We start from the raw sequence: 22,896 nt of genomic DNA on the forward strand, positions 1-22,896 counted from the left end.
CACCACTGCTGCACACACCGTCTATTCACCGCTGCCGCACACACCGTCTATTCACCACTGCTGCACACACCGTCTATTCACCACTGCTGCACACACCGTCTATTCACCACTGCTGCACACACCGTCTATTCACCACTGCAGCACACAACGTCTATTCACCGCTGCCACACACAGCATCTATTCCCCTTCACTGTTGCCGCACACACCGTCTATTCACCGCTGCCGCACACACCGTCTATTCACCGCTGCCGCACACAGCGTCTACTCACCGCTGCCACACACACCGTTTATTCACCGCTGCCGCACACAGCGTCTATTCACCGCTGCCGCACACACCGTCTATTCACCGCTGCCACACACAGCGTATATTCACCACTGCCACACACAGCATCTATTCCTCTTCACCGCTGCCGCACACAACGTCTATTCACCTCTGCCGCACACAGCATCTATTCCCCGCTGTTGCACACATCGTCTATTCACTCCTGCTGCACACAGCGTCTATTCACTGCTACCGCAAGCATCTATTCCCCTTCACTGCTGTCGCACACACCGTCTATTCACCGCTGCCGCACACGTCTATTCGCCGCTGCCGCACACAGCATCTATTCCCCTTCACTGCTGCCGCACACACCGTCTATTCACCGCTGCCGCACACACCGTCTACTCACTGCTGCCGCACACACCGTCTATTCACCACTGCTGCACACAGCGTCTATTCACCGCTGCCGCACACAGCATCTATTCCCCTTCACTGCTGCCGCACACACCGTCTATTCACCGCTGCCGCACACAACGTCTATTCACCGCTGCCGCACACAGCATCTATTCCCCTTCACTGCTGCCGCACACACCGTCTATTCACCGCTGCCACACACAGAGTCTATTCACCGCTGCCGCACACAGCATCTATTCCCCTTCACTGCTGCCGCACACAGCGTCTATTCACCACTGCCTCACACACCGTTTATTCACTGCTGCCGCATACAGCGTCTATTCACCACTGCCTCACACACCGTCTATTCACCGCTGCCGCACACAACGTCTATTCACCGCTGCCGCACACAGCGTCTATGCACCGCTGCCGCACACACTGTCTATTCACCGCTGCCACACACATCGTCTATTCACCGCTGCCACTCACAGCGTCTATTCAGCACTGCCACACACAGCAGCTATTCCCCTTCACCGCTGCCGCACACAACGTCTATACACCTCTGCCGCGCACAGCATCTATTCCCTGCTGCAGCACACAGCGTCTATTCCCCTTCACCATTGCCGCATACAGCGTCTATTCACCACTGCTGCACACACCGTCTATTCACCACTGCCGCACACATCGTCTATTCAGCACTGCCGCACACAGCATCTATTCAGCACTGCCGCACACAGCGTCTATTCACCGCTGCCGCACACAGCGTCTATTCACCGCTGCCGCACACAGCGTCTATTCCCCTTCACCACTACCGCATACAGCATCTATTCACCACTGCTGCACACACCGTCTATTCACCACTGCCACACACAGAGTCTATTCACCGCTGCCGCACACAGCATCTATTCCCCTTCACTGCTGCCGCACACAGCGTCTATTCACCACTGCCTCACACACCGTTTATTCACTGCTGCCGCATACAGCGTCTATTCACCACTGCCGCACACACCGTCTATTCACCGCTGCCGCACACAACGTCTATTCACCGCTGCCGCACACAGCGTCTATGCACCGCTGCCGCACACACCGTCTATTCACCGCTGCCACACACATCGTCTATTCACCGCTGCCACTCACAGCGTCTATTCAGCACTGCCACACACAGCAGCTATTCCCCTTCACCGCTGCCGCACACAACATCTATACACCTCTGCCGCGCACAGCATCTATTCCCTGCTGCAGCACACAGCGTCTATTCCCCTTCACCACTGCCGCATACAGCGTCTATTCACCACTGCTGCACACACCGTCTATTCACCACTGCCGCACACAGTGTCTATTCAGCACTGCCGCACACAGCATCTATTCAGCACTGCCGCACACAGCGTCTATTCACCGCTGCCGCACACAGCATCTATTCCCCTTCACTGCTGCCGCACACAGCGTCTATTCACCGCTGCTGCACACAGCGTCTATTCACCGCTACCGCAAGCATCTATTCCCCTTCACTGCTGCCGCACACACCGTCTATTCACCGCTGCCGCACACAACGTCTATTCACAGCTGCCGCACACAGCATCTATTCCCCTTCACTGCTGCCGCACACACCGTCTATTCACCGATGTCGCACACACCGTCTACTCACCGCTGCCGCACACACCGTCTATTCACCACTGCTGCACACACCGTCTATTCACCGCTGCCGCACACAACGTCTATTCACCACTGCTGCACACACCGTCTATTCACCACTGCTGCACACACCGTCTATTCACCGCTGCCGCACACACCGTCTATTCACCACTGCTGCACACACCGTCTATTCACTACTGCTGCACACACCGTCTATTCACCACTGCTGCACACACCGTCTATTCACCGCTGCCGCACACAACGTCTATTCACCGCTGCCACACACAGCATCTATTCCCCTTCACTGTTGCCGCACACACCGTCTATTCACCGCTGCCGCACACACCGTCTATTCACCGCTGCCGCACACAGCGTCTACTCACCGCTGCCACACACACCGTTTATTCACCGCTGCCGCACACAGCGTCTATTCACCGCTGCCGCACACACCGTCTATTCACCGCAGCCACACACAGCGTCTATTCACCACTGCCACACACAGCATCTATTCCTCTTCACCGCTGCCGCACACAACGTCTATTCACCTCTGCCGCACACAGCATCTATTCCCCTTCACCCCTGCCGCACACAATGTCTATTCACCGCTGCCGCACACAGCGTCTATTCCCCGCTGTTGCACACATCGTCTATTCACTCCTGCTGCACACAGCGTCTATTCACTGCTACCGCAAGCATCTATTCCCCTTCACTGCTGTCGCACACACCGTCTATTCACCGCTGCCGCACACAACGTCTATTCGCCGCTGCCGCACACAGCATCTATTCCCCTTCACTGCTGCCGCACACACCGTCTATTCACCGCTGCCGCACACACCGTCTACTCACTGCTGCCGCACACACCGTCTATTCACCACTGCTGCACACAGCGTCTATTCACCTCTGCCGCACACTGCATCTATTCCCCTTCACTGCTGCCGCACACACCGTCTATTCACCGCTGCCGCACACAACGTCTATTCACCGCTGCCGCACACAGCATCTATTCCCCTTCACTGCTGCCGCACACACCGTCTATTCACCGCTGCCGCACACACCGTCTATTCACCGCTGCCGCACACAGCGTCTACTCACCGCTGCCGCACACACCGTTTATTCACCGCTGCCGCACACAGCATCTATTCACCGCTGCCACACACAGCGTCTATTCACCGCTGCCACACACAGCGTCTATTCACCGCTGCCACACACAGCGTCTATTCACCGCTGCCACACACAGCATCTTTTCCTCTTCACCGCTGCCGCACACAACGTCTATTCACCTCTGCCGCGCACAGCATCTATTCCCTGCTGCAGCACACAGCGTCTATTCCCCTTCACCATTGCCGCATACAGCGTCTATTCACCACTGCCGCACACAGCGTCTATTCAGCACTGCCGCACACAGCATCTATTCAGCACTGCCGCACACAGCGTCTATGCACCGCTGCCGCACACAGCATCTATTCCCCTTCACTGCTGCCGCACACATCGTCTATTCACCGCTGCCGCACACACCGTCTACTCACCGCTGCCGCACACACCATCTATTCACCACTTCTGCACACAGCGTCTATTCACCGCTGCCGCACACAGCATCTATTCCCCTTCACTGCTGCCGCACACACCGTCTATTCACCGCTGCAGCACACAACGTCTATTCACCGCTGCCGCACACAGCATCTATTCCCCTTCACTGCTGCCGCACACACCGTCTATTCACCGCTGCCGCACACACCGTCTATTCACCACTGCTGCACACAGCGTCTACTCACCGCTGCCGCACACACCGTTTATTCACCACTGCCGCACACATCGTCTATTCAGCACTGCCGCACACAGCATCTATTCAGCACTGCCGCACACAGCGTCTATTCACCGCTGCCGCACACAGCGTCTATTCACCGCTGCCGCACACAGCGTGTATTCCCCTTCACCACTACCGCATACAGCATCTATTCACCACTGCTGCACACACCGTCTATTCACCACTGCCACACACAGAGTCTATTCACCGCTGCCGCACACAGCATCTATTCCCCTTCACTGCTGCCGCACACAGCGTCTATTCACCACTGCCTCACACACCGTTTATTCACTGCTGCCGCATACAGCGTCTATTCACCACTGCCGCACACACCGTCTATTCACCGCTGCCGCACACAACGTCTATTCACCGCTGCCGCACACAGCGTCTATGCACCGCTGCCGCACACACCGTCTATTCACCGCTGCCACACACATCGTCTATTCACCGCTGCCACTCACAGCGTCTATTCAGCACTGCCACACACAGCAGCTATTCCCCTTCACCGCTGCCGCACACAACGTCTATACACCTCTGCCGCGCACAGCATCTATTCCCTGCTGCAGCACACAGCGTCTATTCCCCTTCACCATTGCCGCATACAGCGTCTATTCACCACTGCTGCACACACCGTCTATTCACCACTGCCGCACACAGTGTCTATTCAGCACTGCCGCACACAGCATCTATTCAGCACTGCCGCACACAGCGTCTATTCACCGCTGCCGCACACAGCATCTATTCCCCTTCACTGCTGCCGCACACAGCGTCTATTCACCGCTGCTGCACACAGCGTCTATTCACCACTGCTGCACACAGCGTCTATTCACCTCTGCCGCACACTGCATCTATTCCCCTTCACTGCTGCCGCACACACCGTCTATTCACCGCTGCCGCACACAACGTCTATTCACAGCTGCCGCACACAGCATCTATTCCCCTTCACTGCTGCCGCACACACCGTCTATTCACCGATGTCGCACACACCGTCTACTCACCGCTGCCGCACACACCGTCTATTCACCACTGCTGCACACACCGTCTATTCACCGCTGCCGCACACAACGTCTATTCACCACTGCTGCACACACCGTCTATTCACCACTGCTGCACACACCGTCTATTCACCGCTGCCGCACACACCGTCTATTCACCACTGCTGCACACACCGTCTATTCACTACTGCTGCACACACCGTCTATTCACCACTGCTGCACACACCGTCTATTCACCGCTGCCGCACACAACGTCTATTCACCGCTGCCACACACAGCATCTATTCCCCTTCACTGTTGCCGCACACACCGTCTATTCACCGCTGCCGCACACACCGTCTATTCACCGCTGCCGCACACAGCGTCTACTCACCGCTGCCACACACACCGTTTATTCACCGCTGCCGCACACAGCGTCTATTCACCGCTGCCGCACACACCGTCTATTCACCGCTGCCACACACAGCGTCTATTCACCACTGCCACACACAGCATCTATTCCTCTTCACCGCTGCCGCACACAACGTCTATTCACCTCTGCCGCACACAGCATCTATTCCCCTTCACCCCTGCCGCACACAATGTCTATTCACCGCTGCCGCACACAGCGTCTATTCCCCGCTGTTGCACACATCGTCTATTCACTCCTGCTGCACACAGCGTCTATTCACTGCTACCGCAAGCATCTATTCCCCTTCACTGCTGTCGCACACACCGTCTATTCACCGCTGCCGCACACATCGTCTATTCGCCGCTGCCGCACACAGCATCTATTCCCCTTCACTGCTGCCGCACACACCGTCTATTCACCGCTGCCGCACACACCGTCTACTCACTGCTGCCGCACACACCGTCTATTCACCACTGCTGCACACAGCGTCTATTCACCTCTGCCGCACACTGCATCTATTCCCCTTCACTGCTGCCGCACACACCGTCTATTCACCGCTGCCGCACACAACGTCTATTCACCGCTGCCGCACACAGCATCTATTCCCCTTCACTGCTGCCGCACACACCGTCTATTCACCGCTGCCGCACACACCGTCTATTCACCGCTGCCGCACACAGCGTCTACTCACCGCTGCCGCACACACCGTTTATTCACCGCTGCCGCACACAGCATCTATTCACCGCTGCCACACACAGCGTCTATTCACCGCTGCCACACACAGCGTCTATTCACCGCTGCCACACACAGCGTCTATTCACCGCTGCCACACACAGCATCTTTTCCTCTTCACCGCTGCCGCACACAACGTCTATTCACCTCTGCCGCGCACAGCATCTATTCCCTGCTGCAGCACACAGCGTCTATTCCCCTTCACCATTGCCGCATACAGCGTCTATTCACCACTGCCGCACACAGCGTCTATTCAGCACTGCCGCACACAGCATCTATTCAGCACTGCCGCACACAGCGTCTATGCACCGCTGCCGCACACAGCATCTATTCCCCTTCACTGCTGCCGCACACATCGTCTATTCACCGCTGCCGCACACACCGTCTACTCACCGCTGCCGCACACACCATCTATTCACCACTTCTGCACACAGCGTCTATTCACCGCTGCCGCACACAGCATCTATTCCCCTTCACTGCTGCCGCACACACCGTCTATTCACCGCTGCAGCACACAACGTCTATTCACCGCTGCCGCACACAGCATCTATTCCCCTACACTGCTGCCGCACACAACGTCTATTCACCGCTGCCGCACACACCGTCTATTCACCACTGCTGCACACAGCGTCTACTCACCGCTGCCGCACACACCGTTTATTCACCACTGCCGCACACATCGTCTATTCAGCACTGCCGCACACAGCATCTATTCAGCACTGCCGCACACAGCGTCTATTCACCGCTGCCGCACACAGCGTCTATTCACCGCTGCCGCACACAGCGTCTATTCCCTTTCACCACTACCGCATACAGCATCTATTCACCACTGCTGCACACACCGTCTATTCACCACTGCCACACACAGAGTCTATTCACCGCTGCCGCACACAGCATCTATTCCCCTTCACTGCTGCCGCACACAGCGTCTATTCACCACTGCCTCACACACCGTTTATTCACTGCTGCCGCATACAGCGTCTATTCACCACTGCCGCACACACCGTCTATTCACCGCTGCCGCACACAACGTCTATTCACCGCTGCCGCACACAGCGTCTATGCACCGCTGCCGCACACACCGTCTATTCACCGCTGCCACACACATCGTCTATTCACCGCTGCCACTCACAGCGTCTATTCAGCACTGCCACACACAGCAGCTATTCCCCTTCACCGCTGCCGCACACAACGTCTATACACCTCTGCCGCGCACAGCATCTATTCCCTGCTGCAGCACACAGCGTCTATTCCCCTTCACCATTGCCGCATACAGCGTCTATTCACCACTGCTGCACACACCGTCTATTCACCACTGCCGCACACAGTGTCTATTCAGCACTGCCGCACACAGCATCTATTCAGCACTGCCGCACACAGCGTCTATTCACCGCTGCCGCACACAGCATCTATTCCCCTTCACTGCTGCCGCACACAGCGTCTATTCACCGCTGCTGCACACAGCGTCTATTCACCACTGCTGCACACAGCGTCTATTCACCTCTGCCGCACACTGCATCTATTCCCCTTCACTGCTGCCGCACACACCGTCTATTCACCGCTGCCGCACACAACGTCTATTCACCGCTGCCGCACACAGCATCTATTCCCCTTCACTGCTGCCGCACACACCGTCTATTCACCGCTGCCGCACACACCGTCTATTCACCGCTGCCGCACACAGCGTCTACTCACCGCTGCCGCACACACCGTTTATTCACCGCTGCCGCACACAGCATCTATTCACCGCTGCCACACACAGCGTCTATTCACCGCTGCCACACACAGCGTCTATTCACCGCTGCCACACACAGCGTCTATTCACCGCTGCCACACACAGCATCTTTTCCTCTTCACCGCTGCCGCACACAACGTCTATTCACCTCTGCCGCGCACAGCATCTATTCCCTGCTGCAGCACACAGCGTCTATTCCCCTTCACCATTGCCGCATACAGCGTCTATTCACCACTGCCGCACACAGCGTCTATTCAGCACTGCCGCACACAGCATCTATTCAGCACTGCCGCACACAGCGTCTATGCACCGCTGCCGCACACAGCATCTATTCCCCTTCACTGCTGCCGCACACATCGTCTATTCACCGCTGCCGCACACACCGTCTACTCACCGCTGCCGCACACACCATCTATTCACCACTTCTGCACACAGCGTCTATTCACCGCTGCCGCACACAGCATCTATTCCCCTTCACTGCTGCCGCACACACCGTCTATTCACCGCTGCAGCACACAACGTCTATTCACCGCTGCCGCACACAGCATCTATTCCCCTTCACTGCTGCCGCACACAACGTCTATTCACCGCTGCCGCACACACCGTCTATTCACCACTGCTGCACACAGCGTCTACTCACCGCTGCCGCACACACCGTTTATTCACCACTGCCGCACACATCGTCTATTCAGCACTGCCGCACACAGCATCTATTCAGCACTGCCGCACACAGCGTCTATTCACCGCTGCCGCACACAGCGTCTATTCACCGCTGCCGCACACAGCGTCTATTCCCCTTCACCACTACCGCATACAGCATCTATTCACCACTGCTGCACACACCGTCTATTCACCACTGCCACACACAGAGTCTATTCACCGCTGCCGCACACAGCATCTATTCCCCTTCACTGCTGCCGCACACAGCGTCTATTCACCACTGCCTCACACACCGTTTATTCACTGCTGCCGCATACAGCGTCTATTCACCACTGCCGCACACACCGTCTATTCACCGCTGCCGCACACAACGTCTATTCACCGCTGCCGCACACAGCGTCTATGCACCGCTGCCGCACACACCGTCTATTCACCGCTGCCACACACATCGTCTATTCACCGCTGCCACTCACAGCGTCTATTCAGCACTGCCACACACAGCAGCTATTCCCCTTCACCGCTGCCGCACACAACGTCTATACACCTCTGCCGCGCACAGCATCTATTCCCTGCTGCAGCACACAGCGTCTATTCCCCTTCACCATTGCCGCATACAGCGTCTATTCACCACTGCTGCACACACCGTCTATTCACCACTGCCGCACACAGTGTCTATTCAGCACTGCCGCACACAGCATCTATTCAGCACTGCCGCACACAGCGTCTATTCACCGCTGCCGCACACAGCATCTATTCCCCTTCACTGCTGCCGCACACAGCGTCTATTCACCGCTGCTGCACACAGCGTCTATTCACCGCTACCGCAAGCATCTATTCCCCTTCACTGCTGCCGCACACACCGTCTATTCACCGCTGCCGCACACAACGTCTATTCACAGCTGCCGCACACAGCATCTATTCCCCTTCACTGCTGCCGCACACACCGTCTATTCACCGATGTCGCACACACCGTCTACTCACCGCTGCCGCACACACCGTCTATTCACCACTGCTGCACACACCGTCTATTCACCGCTGCCGCACACAACGTCTATTCACCACTGCTGCACACACCGTCTATTCACCACTGCTGCACACACCGTCTATTCACCGCTGCCGCACACACCGTCTATTCACCACTGCTGCACACACCGTCTATTCACCACTGCTGCACACACCGTCTATTCACCACTGCTGCACACACCGTCTATTCACCGCTGCCGCACACAACGTCTATTCACCGCTGCCACACACAGCATCTATTCCCCTTCACTGTTGCCGCACACACCGTCTATTCACCGCTGCCGCACACACCGTCTATTCACCGCTGCCGCACACAGCGTCTACTCACCGCTGCCACACACACCGTTTATTCACCGCTGCCGCACACAGCGTCTATTCACCGCTGCCGCACACACCGTCTATTCACCGCTGCCACACACAGCGTCTATTCACCACTGCCACACACAGCATCTATTCCTCTTCACCGCTGCCGCACACAACGTCTATTCACCTCTGCCGCACACAGCATCTATTCCCCTTCACCCCTGCCGCACACAATGTCTATTCACCGCTGCCGCACACAGCGTCTATTCCCCGCTGTTGCACACATCGTCTATTCACTCCTGCTGCACACAGCGTCTATTCACTGCTACCGCAAGCATCTATTCCCCTTCACTGCTGTCGCACACACCGTCTATTCACCGCTGCCGCACACAACGTCTATTCGCCGCTGCCGCACACAGCATCTATTCCCCTTCACTGCTGCCGCACACACCGTCTATTCACCGCTGCCGCACACACCGTCTACTCACTGCTGCCGCACACACCGTCTATTCACCACTGCTGCACACAGCGTCTATTCACCTCTGCCGCACACAGCATCTATTCCCTTTCACTGCTGCCGCACACACCGTCTATTCACCGCTGCCGCACACAACGTCTATTCACCGCTGCCGCACACAGCATCTATTCCCCTTCACTGCTGCCGCACACACCGTCTATTCACCGCTGCCGCACACACCGTCTATTCACCGCTGCCGCACACAGCGTCTACTCACCGCTGCCGCACACACCGTTTATTCACCGCTGCCGCACACAGCATCTATTCACCGCTGCCACACACAGCGTCTATTCACCGCTGCCACACACAGCGTCTATTCACCGCTGCCACACACAGCATCTTTTCCTCTTCACCGCTGCCGCACACAACGTCTATTCACCTCTGCCGCGCACAGCATCTATTCCCTGCTGCAGCACACAGCGTCTATTCCCCTTCATCATTGCCGCATACAGCGTCTATTCACCACTGCCGCACACAGCGTCTATTCAGCACTGCCGCACACAGCATCTATTCAGCACTGCCGCACACAGCGTCTATGCACCGCTGCCGCACACAGCATCTATTCCCCTTCACTGCTGCCGCACACATCGTCTATTCACCGCTGCCGCACACACCGTCTACTCACCGCTGCCGCACACACCATCTATTCACCACTTCTGCACACAGCGTCTATTCACCGCTGCCGCACACAGCATCTATTCCCCTTCACTGCTGCCGCACACACCGTCTATTCACCGCTGCAGCACACAACGTCTATTCACCGCTGCCACACACAGCATCTATTCCCCTTCACTGTTGCCGCACACACCGTCTATTCACCGCTGCCGCACACACCGTCTATTCACCGCTGCCGCACACAGCGTCTACTCACCGCTGCCACACACACCGTTTATTCACCGCTGCCGCACACAGCGTCTATTCACCGCTGCCGCACACACCGTCTATTCACCGCTGCCACACACAGCGTCTATTCACCACTGCCACACACAGCATCTATTCCTCTTCACCGCTGCCGCACACAACGTCTATTCACCTCTGCCGCACACAGCATCTATTCCCCTTCACCCCTGCCGCACACAATGTCTATTCACCGCTGCCGCACACAGCGTCTATTCCCCGCTGTTGCACACATCGTCTATTCACTCCTGCTGCACACAGCGTCTATTCACTGCTACCGCAAGCATCTATTCCCCTTCACTGCTGTCGCACACACCGTCTATTCACCGCTGCCGCACACAACGTTTATTCGCCGCTGCCGCACACAGCATCTATTCCCCTTCACTGCTGCCGCACACACCGTCTATTCACCGCTGCCGCACACACCGTCTACTCACTGCTGCCGCACACACCGTCTATTCACCACTGCTGCACACAGCGTCTATTCACCTCTGCCGCACACAGCATCTATTCCCCTTCACTGCTGCCGCACACACCGTCTATTCACCGCTGCCGCACACAACGTCTATTCACCGCTGCCGCACACAGCATCAATTCCCCTTCACTGCTGCCGCACACACCGTCTATTCACCGCTGCCGCACACACCGTCTATTCACCGCTGCCGCACACAGCGTCTACTCACCGCTGCCGCACACACCGTTTATTCACCGCTGCCGCACACAGCATCTATTCACCGCTGCCACACACAGCGTCTATTCACCGCTGCCACACACAGCGTCTATTCACCGCTGCCACACACAGCATCTTTTCCTCTTCACCGCTGCCGCACACAACGTCTATTCACCTCTGCCGCGCACAGCATCTATTCCCTGCTGCAGCACACAGCGTCTATTCCCCTTCACCATTGCCGCATACAGCGTCTATTCACCACTGCCGCACACAGCGTCTATTCAGCACTGCCGCACACAGCATCTATTCAGCACTGCCGCACACAGCGTCTATGCACCGCTGCCGCACACAGCATCTATTCCCCTTCACTGCTGCCGCACACATCGTCTATTCACCGCTGCCGCACACACCGTCTACTCACCGCTGCCGCACACACCATCTATTCACCACGTCTGCACACAGCGTCTATTCACCGCTGCCGCACACAGCATCTATTCCCCTTCACTGCTGCCGCACACACCGTCTATTCACCGCTGCAGCACACAACGTCTATTCACCGCTGCCGCACACAGCATCTATTCCCCTTCACTGCTGCCGCACACAACGTCTATTCACCGCTGCCGCACACACCGTCTATTCACCGCTGCTGCACACAGCGTCTACTCACCGCTGCCGCACACACCGTTTATTCACCGCTGCCGCACACAGCGTCTATTCACCGCTGCCACACACAGTGTCTATTCACCGCTGCCACACACAGCGTCTATTCACCGCTGCCACACACAGCGTCTATTCACCACTGCCACACACAGCATCTATTCACCACTGCCACACACAGCATCTATTCCTCTTCACCGCTGCCGCACACAACGTCTATTCACCTCTGCCGCACACAGCATCTATTCCCCTTCACCACTGCCGCACACAATGTCTATTCACTGCTGCCGCACACAGCGTCTATTCTCCGCTGCCGCACACAGCGTCTATTCCCCGCTGTTGCACACATCGTCTATTCACTCCTGCTGCACACAGCATCTATTCACCACTGCTGCACACACCGCCTATTCACCGCTGCCGCACACAGCGTCTATTCACTGCTGCCGCATACAGCGTCTATTCCCTGCTGCCGCACGCAGCATCTATTTACTGCTGCGGCATGCAGTGTCTATGCACCACTGTCGCACCCAGCATCTATTCACCGCTGCCGCATACAGCGTCTATTCACCTTCACTGCTGCCGCACACTGCGTCTATTCCCTGCTGCCGCACACAGCGTCTGTTCACTGCTGCCGCACACAGCGTCTGTTCACTACTGCCGCACACAGCATCTATTCACTGCTGCTGCACACAGCGTCTATTCACCATCACCGCACACAGCGTCGATTCACCTCTGCCACACACAGCGTCTATTCACCATCACCGCACACAGCGTCTATTCATCATCACCGCACACAGCGTCTATTCATCATCACTGCACACAGCGTCTATTCCCCTCTGCCGCACACAGTGTCTATTCACCATCACCGCACACAGCGTCTATTCCCCTCTGCCGCACACAGTGTCTATTCACCATCTCCATACACAGCATCTATTCCCCGCTGCTGCACACAGCGTCTATTCACCATCACCGCACACAGCATCTATTCACCATTGCCGCACACAGCGTCTATTCACCATCACCGCACAAAGCATCTATTCACCATTGCCGCACACAGTGTCTAATCACCACTGCCGCACAAAGCGTTTATTCACCGCTGCCGCACACAGCATCTTTTCACCGCTGCCGCACACATTTATGCCCTGCTGTCGCACACAGAGTCTCTGTTCACCACTGCCGCACACAGCGTCTATGCACTGATGCCGCATACATCGTCTATCCCCCGCTGTCTCACGCAGCGTCTCTATTCGCCGCTGCTGCGCACATCTTCTATCCCCCGCTGTCGCACACACAGTCTCTATTCACCGCTGCCGCACACAGCGCCTATACACTGCTGCAGCACATATTGTGTATTCACCGCTGCCGCACACAGCACCTATTCACCGCTGTAGAGCAAAAACTTAATGAGACAGGACACTGCGGCTCGCGGGTGGGACAGCAGGACAGTCCCCAAAAAACAGGACTGCCCCACGAAATCAGGACAACTGAGAGGTCTGCTGAATATGCCGCCTGCATTCTGGTGAGCATGATGTGCATGTGAGCACAGACACTTTCCATCCTGCAGCCAGCATTAACATAACCTTCACCTTCATTGCTGCAGAACTCACTGTGCCACCATACCAGATATATGAGGGACAAACCATGTAAATGAGGATGTACACTGGGTGAGAGGTCTGCAGGAATGTCTTATGGAATTACATGGAAAAGTCTTGGGATTTATGTGAGTAGCGTGCACCCCCTGTTGGACAAATGTGTCCCAACAATCTTTAAACACAAAAAATTGCATGCCTTATGTTACAATGTGTGTGTTTGTCAGTGTGTTCCGCTCTTCACGCCATGTGAATAACTCTCAGCTGCTCAGTGTTACAGGGATTCTAATGGTTGCAGTGACCAGATGTGTCGATTTGGGTGAGCTGACCCAAACTGGTCTGAAATCGATTTATATTGTTCAAGTTGGGACCATGGGGAAGGTTGTTAGTAATCGGCCTGAGTATATGAGGACGCACATATCTTTACTTAGTGCATGTACGCTAAATGTGGCCTTGTTCTCTGCACAGAAACCGTCTCCGCAATGCATTATGCAGGAATCTCCAGTGTGGGGTGTACGTGGCATGTCTGCAACAAGGAATCCCAGTGTGATCCTATAGGTCAGAGGACAAACGATGTCACAGTGTCCGATAACTACTGCATAGTGTATGTACCCTGTACTACCAACCATAACAGTGCAGCTGTGGCTGGGTATAGATAGGCAGCTTTATAGCGTGAGAACATTCATCCTACAGTGTCCTCCAATCTTTCTCAGCTTGGGCAGCGTAAGCCAGATTCGTGTATTGGCCCTCATTCTGAGTAGTTCGCTCAGTATTTTTTTCTCGCAACGGAGCGATTAGTCGCTAATGCGCATGCGCAATGTTCGCAGTGCGTCTGCGCCAAGTAAATTTGTTATGCAGTTAGGTAATTTACTCACGGCATTGCAAGGTTTTTTCTTCGTTCTGGTGATTGTAATGTGATTGACAGGAAGTGGGTGTTTCTGGGCGGAAACTGGCCGTTTTATGGGAGTGTGCGAAAAAACGCTACCGTTTCCGGGAAAAACGCGGGAGTTGCTGGAGAAACGGAGGAGTGTCTGGGCGAACGCTGGGTGTGTTTGTGACGTCAAACCAGGAACGACAAGCACTGAACTGATCGCAGATGCCGAGTAAGTCTGGAGCTACTCAGAAACTGCTAAGAAGTGTCTATTCGCAATTTTGAGAATCTTTCGTTCGCAATTTTGAAAAGCTAAGATTCACTCCCAGTAGGCGGCGGCTTAGCGTGTGCAAAGCTGCTAAAAACAGTTTGCGAGCGAACAACTCGGAATGAGGGCCATAGAGCCAGATTCAGATTTTGGGGCCCTGGGCAAGTACAGTGCTACACTGATTAATTCAGAGCCCTTTGACTGGAGACAGAAATGTAACGTGAGTCTCATTCGTCTGTAACACGAGTCACGTCAAAATTGATTGATTTTAAGTGTAGTTTGGTTAACATTTTTGTCTGTGTGTCAGTCATACGTTTAGGGTCTTATAAGTGTATTGTGTAACAATCATATTGTAAAAATTATTAGGAGAGCAGGTTTAAACAAAGATATAAGTCCCCTCAGTTCTAGGCTTACCATACTATCCCTGTAAACCGGGAAACTCATGAATTACACAGGTTCTGTGGCTGCTTAATTCAAGGCAGCATTTACCCTGGATTTTATCCGCCACAGAACTAGTTCTGTAATACGTGAGTGTCCTGGTTTAAAGGGATAGTATGGTAAAAGCCTACTCAGTTCCTACGGTCAGTGCTGTCAGTAGGCGGGTGCGTCCTGCACCCAGGTGTCACCGTCAGAGGGCAGGGCCGGCTCCAGGGTTTGCAGCACCCCGGGCGGGCAATAGGGGCGTGGCTGAAATGATGTGCGGTGCGCGATGACGTCATCGCGCACCGCACAGTAAAGGTCCTCTCCACGAAGGGAAACTAGACGCGTAGCGTCTAGTTCTCTTCACGACGGGGGGCAGCGACAGCGGGCACTGACAGCAGCAGCGGATCTTGCCATGGTGCGGCGCCCTCCGGATGGCGCCGGCGCCCTCCGGATGGTGCCGGCGCCCTCCGGAAGGCGGCGCCCCGGGCAAAAGCCCTGCTTGCCCATGGCAAGATCCGCTACTGTCAGAGGGTGTGAAACCAAAATGCTGTACTGGTCTCTGGGTGGCAGTACAGATTCCCGCAGAGGCCACGCCCCCTATTCAGCCTTGTGCATCCTGGCGCGTGAAGGGGGTAACAGAGTGTGCATACCCTCCACATGTAAAAATCGGTACAAATCCGAAAAGGGGCGTGGCCACGTGTAAAGGGGGCGTGGTAATGAGGACTCTCCAGACAGGGTGACTGTGTGATGGCTGGTGTGCAGGAGAAACTGTGTCACGGGTCACTGTTCCCTTTGCCACCTTCATAAGGAGAAGGGGTAGCGAATATGTTATGGATCACGAGATATTGGGCAACCTTTAACCTTTATGTTTATTAAGTGTATTTATTTTACCTTTACCAGCATGGTGGCCCGAGATTGACCCTTGATGTGTAACGTACAGAAGCCTGGGTAATTATTTGTTTGAGAAGATGACAGATGAGGAGGATAATTTCAGTATAGCCCATTAGGACTGCCAGCAAAGGAACCAGCAGACAGATAATGGTAAATTGATGGGGTGACGGGTCTTATATATTCCGGCCTTGCCCTTCTCAACATCCAGGTGCCCAGAGGTAAAATAGACCATAGTTACTTTCAGCACTAATACCCCAGCAGCCATGGCCAAATTAAGGGCCACATGGGCCACAAGCAGATAATGATCAAGGGCCTATTCTGAGAAGCGGTGTGACATTTTGATACCTGCCAGATCTTAGAATTGGGGCTTTAGAACTGGTGGAATTGATTGATGTGCTTTCATTTGCGGTTTGACCTTTTGGGAGTGATTCAAATGTTCTGGGCACCTCCTGCTGGGTGTCTAAACTAATGGGCGTCTATCGAAGCAATTCAATTGTCGCTCTGATCAGACGCCCATTAGCCGCGACAGAAGCATTTTTTCTCACAACCTCCGGAGGTGCAAGAAGAAATGCGTGAAAATTATGCAATTTGGGCGCCCAAAGCTCCAAAACAAAGACTTTAGGTGCCCAAACAAGAGTTTTAGACGGATTTAGTTGCTTTGCATGGCTAAATCCAGTGCTATCAGGTGCATTAAATATGAATGGGCACCCGAACAGAGAAACAATTGATTTGCTCAATTGGGCACCCATTTTTATAGACGCCCTTTAGTTAACGCACGGTTTACAAACCGCACAAGAAAGCTCCAAAAGCCATGTGTGGTGTTGCAAAAAACAAAGCACTTTAGTATATTTCATTCTGTTTATTACAATTTTATTTTAACTAGCTATTTTTCTATGCTCTAAACCAATCGCTGTCAACCACAACCCTCAATACTCTCAGCATGTCATGTATTGAGGATTTCTGTCTGTAGATGCAGACAGCGTCCATGTCTGAACTAGGCCCTCAGCCCACACCCAGCAGAGAGGCAAGGGTTCCCCAACCAGACCCAAGCAATGGGAGACAAAACTTATATAAAAGTAATCTAGAATAATTTCTAGTAATCCAAAATTACTGGTCTGGGTCTCTGCTATAGTATAATAGGTTTGGTTCAATAAACAATAAACATACAATAAATCACATAAATTACAACAACACAAGCTATTACCCTTTTTCTAATTGACTGTTCCCTATACAGAAATAGCTATGTCCTTTACACATTAGTAGGATGACCGAATAGTTTAACACAGATGACATATGATTGATAACCCGCATTACAATTAACTCTTTGAGCAACCGTTGGGTGTTCTTAAAGTGTATTTAAAACCGAAGGTCACATAGCAATGTTGCAACGCTGATAATATAATATTAGAGCAGTGTCTCTATATCACACATAGAGGTTGTGTGTAATAATGGGTTCCGCTCACCAAATCTAGGACATAAATAAGGATGTGGCTTCCCTTCCAAAAGGTAGGTACAGCAAACAAATGGACAGGGCTCTCAGCATGGCTTTACACTACAAGTCCCAGACACTCCCTATTTTTCCCTGCCTCTATCTCTCTCTCAGCTGCTGATCACTGCACAATACCCTCCTCGCAGCTTTATCTCTCCAACTGTCACTCTTCCAGCTGATCTTTTTTTTAAATCAACTTTAAAACGACACTGGCGTCAGCCCCGTCCAAAATGGCAACTCAGCGTATCACAGGCGGTGACAGTGAATGTGAAAGAGGTCATGGGGGAGGTTTATAAAATCTTGCAGAGAGATAAAGTGAAGAGAGATAAAGTATCAACCAATCAGTTTGTTTGCCAGATGGGGAGGAGGGGGTGTTGGGGGCCCTGTCTGCTTCATCTGTGCTGACCACCAGTTTCTGCACCCTCACATTTGCTAGATACAACGGACTTGCCACTCCGGGCAGATTTTCCTGGCAGTGACATCATGAGTGGGAGCAGGAGGCTAATTATAACTGAAGGTGCATTCACAGCATTACTGAGCAATGCCGTCACGACACACACACACACTCTCACTCACTCACTCTGCGGAGAATACAGAATATTATGTTGCCCAGCCTTGTTTTATTAATGTTTTATTACCTCCTGTAAAGTGCACTGGAATATGCTGGAGGCCTTACAGTGAAGATCCCTGGTGGGCCGAAGTGCACACGGGGCCTGTTTTGTTGACATGTGAGGGCGGTGCTGCCGCTGTAGTGACACGGTATACCCCTTGTGCTGCCCATGTGAGGCCACTTCTACAGATTTTTCCATGGTCACTTTCAGTTTCCAATCCGCCCGTGTGTCCCGCAGTGTCCCCCTCCTCACTTGTGCTCTCACACTGTGTACATGGCAGCTTACCACTGCCAGCGATGGGCTAATGAGCTGTGCGTATTGCGCTGCCACCCACTGGCGACTCAGCAAATCTTGGAAGCCTCCACTGAATCTGGAAAAGCTTTTGTTGCTTCCCTATAGTCGGCAATGGGGTCTGTACTGCTAACTACGTTGATAGTGGCCCAGTGACATACAGCAGTAAGCTAAGCCGTGACTAGGGGTGTGTGAGAGGTGCTACCACCTAGGGCCCTGGGGGTGGTACTGTCTCTGTCCTATGGCACCTGTGCTTGGCTTGCAGGGTGCCAGTAGAGCCACTAGGAGCATCTTTAGGACACCCCAGGCACTGCTCTTCCTCCCGGTGCCAGTGGTCCTCACCCCTGGTGTGATGTTCTGGCGTCACATGTTCATGGCCTCTGCTGATAGGTGCTCAGATAGCAAGAGAGAAACAGGGGCTATCACATCAGCCGTCATTAGCCCATTCATTTGAACCAGCCACAGAATCTCTTCTCAAATCTGGACAATCTCTGGCTCTCTCAAGGACAGAACTTACATTGAATTTCTTCCTCGAGTTCACATAGCAGTTTCTTTACACACATCAAACAAGGCTTTTCTTCAATTAAAATTAGAATGAAACTAGCATTAAATTTCTGTCTCGTGTTCATATAAAGGTATCTTTCATCTGTGCAGAACGACCTTCACTTCAAACAAGGCTTGCATCTCAATAGAGGTTATAAATGGTTTTATTTAAAATACACAGTCAATTTAAAAAATACCAGTTTGGTATATCACTTGCTTGTGGGGAAACACACAGTCCTCGGATAGTGCAGGTGGTGCAAATGTCCTGTGCTGCAGTAACTGGTTGCGATGTTACACCTGCTTCTCCAAATGTTTGTGGATGTTACCGGTTTCCTCCTGCATCAAGTGGTCTCTCCAGCCGCTTAAACGCGTTTCAAGGAGTACCCTCCTCTTTATCAAGAAGTGCACTTCTTGATAAAGCGGTGGGTACTCCTTGAAACGCGTTAGAAATTGCGGAGGCAGTGGAGCAATGTTTTGCTACTGAGGAGGCACCAAAGAGGTTCTGCACGGCAAAGGAGCAGAGAGGATTTCTTCCCATAGTGAGTGATAGGTAGCCAGCGTTTGGTGGAGGTATCGGGGTTGGGGGGGAAGGCCCCTAGTGTTGCCTAATACAGTTACTTACAGTACACTACTGCCTGCATGCATCTGAAAGAACAACTGAGACTATGTATGGACACTCTCGGGGCTCATGCACAGTACCAAAAAAATGCTCTACTACATCCAGCATCGGCCGTGCGTCCACACTGAATCATGCCCAATGGCTTGTTCTGCTACCGGTGGAACTCCATAGGTGCATAGAAACGTTGGCTTTATGCTCAGTCACACCCTCTCTCAGTTTCTCACATACATACCTGTACACCACTTTGCGCTAATCATAGAGATGACTCCAAATATGTATGCTGCACAACATACAGCCGGAGACAACGGTAACTTACTGAAAATGCCGACATGGTTCTGTTACACGTATTATTACATTATAACCAATGCATGTAAGATGAGCACACAATGGGTTCACTTAAAGGGAAATGGCCTATACTGTATGTGCCAGCGAGGTTCCATGTCTCCTGAACGTACCAGTAAGAATCCATCCTGCCTGACTAGTGTCTTTTACATATTATGCCCATATTTATCAAAGCTTGGAGATAAAGTGGAGAGAGATAAAGTACTAACCAATCAGCTACTAACTGCCATGTTGCAGGCTGGGTTTGACATACACCCATACAAATACCCATACAGATGACCCATGCTGACAGTATATTTCATCCATAGGAAACGACAGCCCAGGGGTCGCGGACACAAATGCTCTGACAGTCCCTGAAATGCAGCATTACATGGTGATTACCTCTGAATGAGGCATTGCCCTGCTCATTGTGCTCCATTATACTGTAACCTAACAGCCCAGGCCCCACTAAGCTACCAGGCCGGCTGCTGCTGCTGCAGTGTACAGTACAGGGTATTCAGTTACCTTCCCAAAATACCATCCTCAGCTGTCACTGCACAGTCATGATGTGTCCTGCAGGCTGCCTTCTCCCCTCCCCAGCATGGCCACTGCTGACCCGGCATCCCAGCACTTACCTTGGAAGACCACTGAGCAGTAGGTGTCACTGACGTCTGAGTCTGGGGTCTGCACATTCTCAGCATGTAGGATGAATACTCTCAGCATGGCTCCTGCATGCAGTGCTGTCGCCGACTGGCTGCAATGGGCTGGGAGCTGCCTCGCAGGCTCCCTCTGTGTGCACTAGACAAGTGAGATCCTCTCACGTCTGTGCTGTGCTATAAACTGCCCACACACAGCCCTGGGACCTGTATCAGGGACTCCGGAGTCTCAGCCGCTCCCACCAAATTGGGCGACAGCTGTGGGTTGCTTTTTTTTTTTAAAGATATTAAAAGAGGGATTTCTTTAATCAGGTCATCAATTAATTATACCTAATAAAAGCAATGTTTATCAGTGCATAATATACAAGGATGAACAGATATCGTACAGCACTGGTTTTAAACCAGACCGGATACGTCAGTTCTCTTCATGTCATGACATATTGGGCCTAATTCGGATGTGGTTGTCCTTGTGATTGCTGCTGCTGTTTTTGCCATACACCGTTGCGACTATATGTCTGAGTGCCTCTGAAGGAGGCGTAGGCTGAGCTGCTCTCCCGGGACACAGAGGGCTCTCCAGTAGCAAGTGAGAACACAAATTTATTCACGCCAAAAAAACGCCATCTGAACCGCCATGGCATGCCTGCGTTTACCCGACTACTCCCCGTTACCACCCTCAAATGCTGTATACCTGTCACTCACTTTGTAACGAATACCTTGTTGCGACCACCATCGCAATACAATCACTGCGATTCAATCACTTGTGTGCGCACTGCGGCTCAGACACATGCACAGTAAGAAAACATCAACCGATGTGCGTACAATAGCCCCCCTTCCATCAGGGATGCGGTCAACATCCCGCCGGATGGAATCCCAGCTGTCGAAATATCGACACCGGAATCCCGACCGACACAATCCCGACATATTCTCCCTCCGTGGGTGTCCACGACACTCATAGAGGGAGAATAAATTAGTGTGCCGAGCGCAGCGAGGCACCGTGTCCGCAAGGGGCTGCGTTCCGCTCGACACCCCTGTCGGGACTGTGCTGGTCGGGATTCCGGTGTCGGTATTTCGACCGCCGGGATCCCGTATAGCGGGATTTCGTACTGATCCCTTCCCTCATTATCTTATCTCCACACATCTCTCTAGCCCCAGCCAGCTCCCTTCTGTCTCTCCAGCTCTGGGTTATGTCTCTCTAACCCCAGCCAGCCCCCTTCTGTCTCTCCAGCCCCTGGTTATGTCTCTCTAGCCCCAGCCAGACCCCTTCTGTCTCTCCAGCCCTGGGTTATGTCTCTCTAGCCCCAGCCAGACCCCTTCTGTCTCTCCAGCCCTGGGTTATGTCTCTCTAGCCCCAGCCAGACCCCTTCTGTCTCTCCAGCCCTGGGTTATGTCTCTCTAGCCCCAGCCAGACCCCTTCTGTCTCTCCAGCCCTGGGTTATGTCTCTCTAGCCCCAGCCAGACCCCTTCTGTCTCTCCAGCCCTGGGTTATGTCTCTCTAGCCCCAGCCAGACCCCTTCTGTCTCTCCAGCCCTGGGTTATGTCTCTCTAACCCCAGCCAGCCCCCTTCTGTCTCTCCAGCCCTGGGTTATGTCTCTCTAACCCCAGCCAGCCCCCTTCTGTCTCTCCAGCCCTGGGTTATGTCTCTCTAACCCCAGC

General features: G+C 53.6%; 1 protein-coding gene across 4 annotated transcripts in view; it reads right to left on the reverse strand.

Annotated features, from left to right (window-relative positions):
* DYSF (dysferlin) overlaps positions 1-21,413 on the reverse strand; it is a 515,016-nt gene extending 493,603 nt beyond the window's left edge. For all 4 annotated transcript variants that reach the window (XM_063925289.1, XM_063925290.1, XM_063925288.1 and 1 more), the window contains exon 1: positions 21,223-21,413. In XM_063925289.1, coding sequence (XP_063781359.1) covers positions 21,223-21,310 — 88 coding nt within the window. In that variant the 5' untranslated portion in view covers positions 21,311-21,413. The remainder of the gene's footprint in view (positions 1-21,222) is intronic.
* Between the last annotated feature and the right edge of the window lie 1,483 nt (positions 21,414-22,896).

The sequence above is a fragment of the Pseudophryne corroboree genome, chromosome 1 (genome assembly GCF_028390025.1).
Source record: "Pseudophryne corroboree isolate aPseCor3 chromosome 1, aPseCor3.hap2, whole genome shotgun sequence".
Classification (NCBI taxonomy): Eukaryota; Metazoa; Chordata; class Amphibia; order Anura; family Myobatrachidae; genus Pseudophryne; species Pseudophryne corroboree.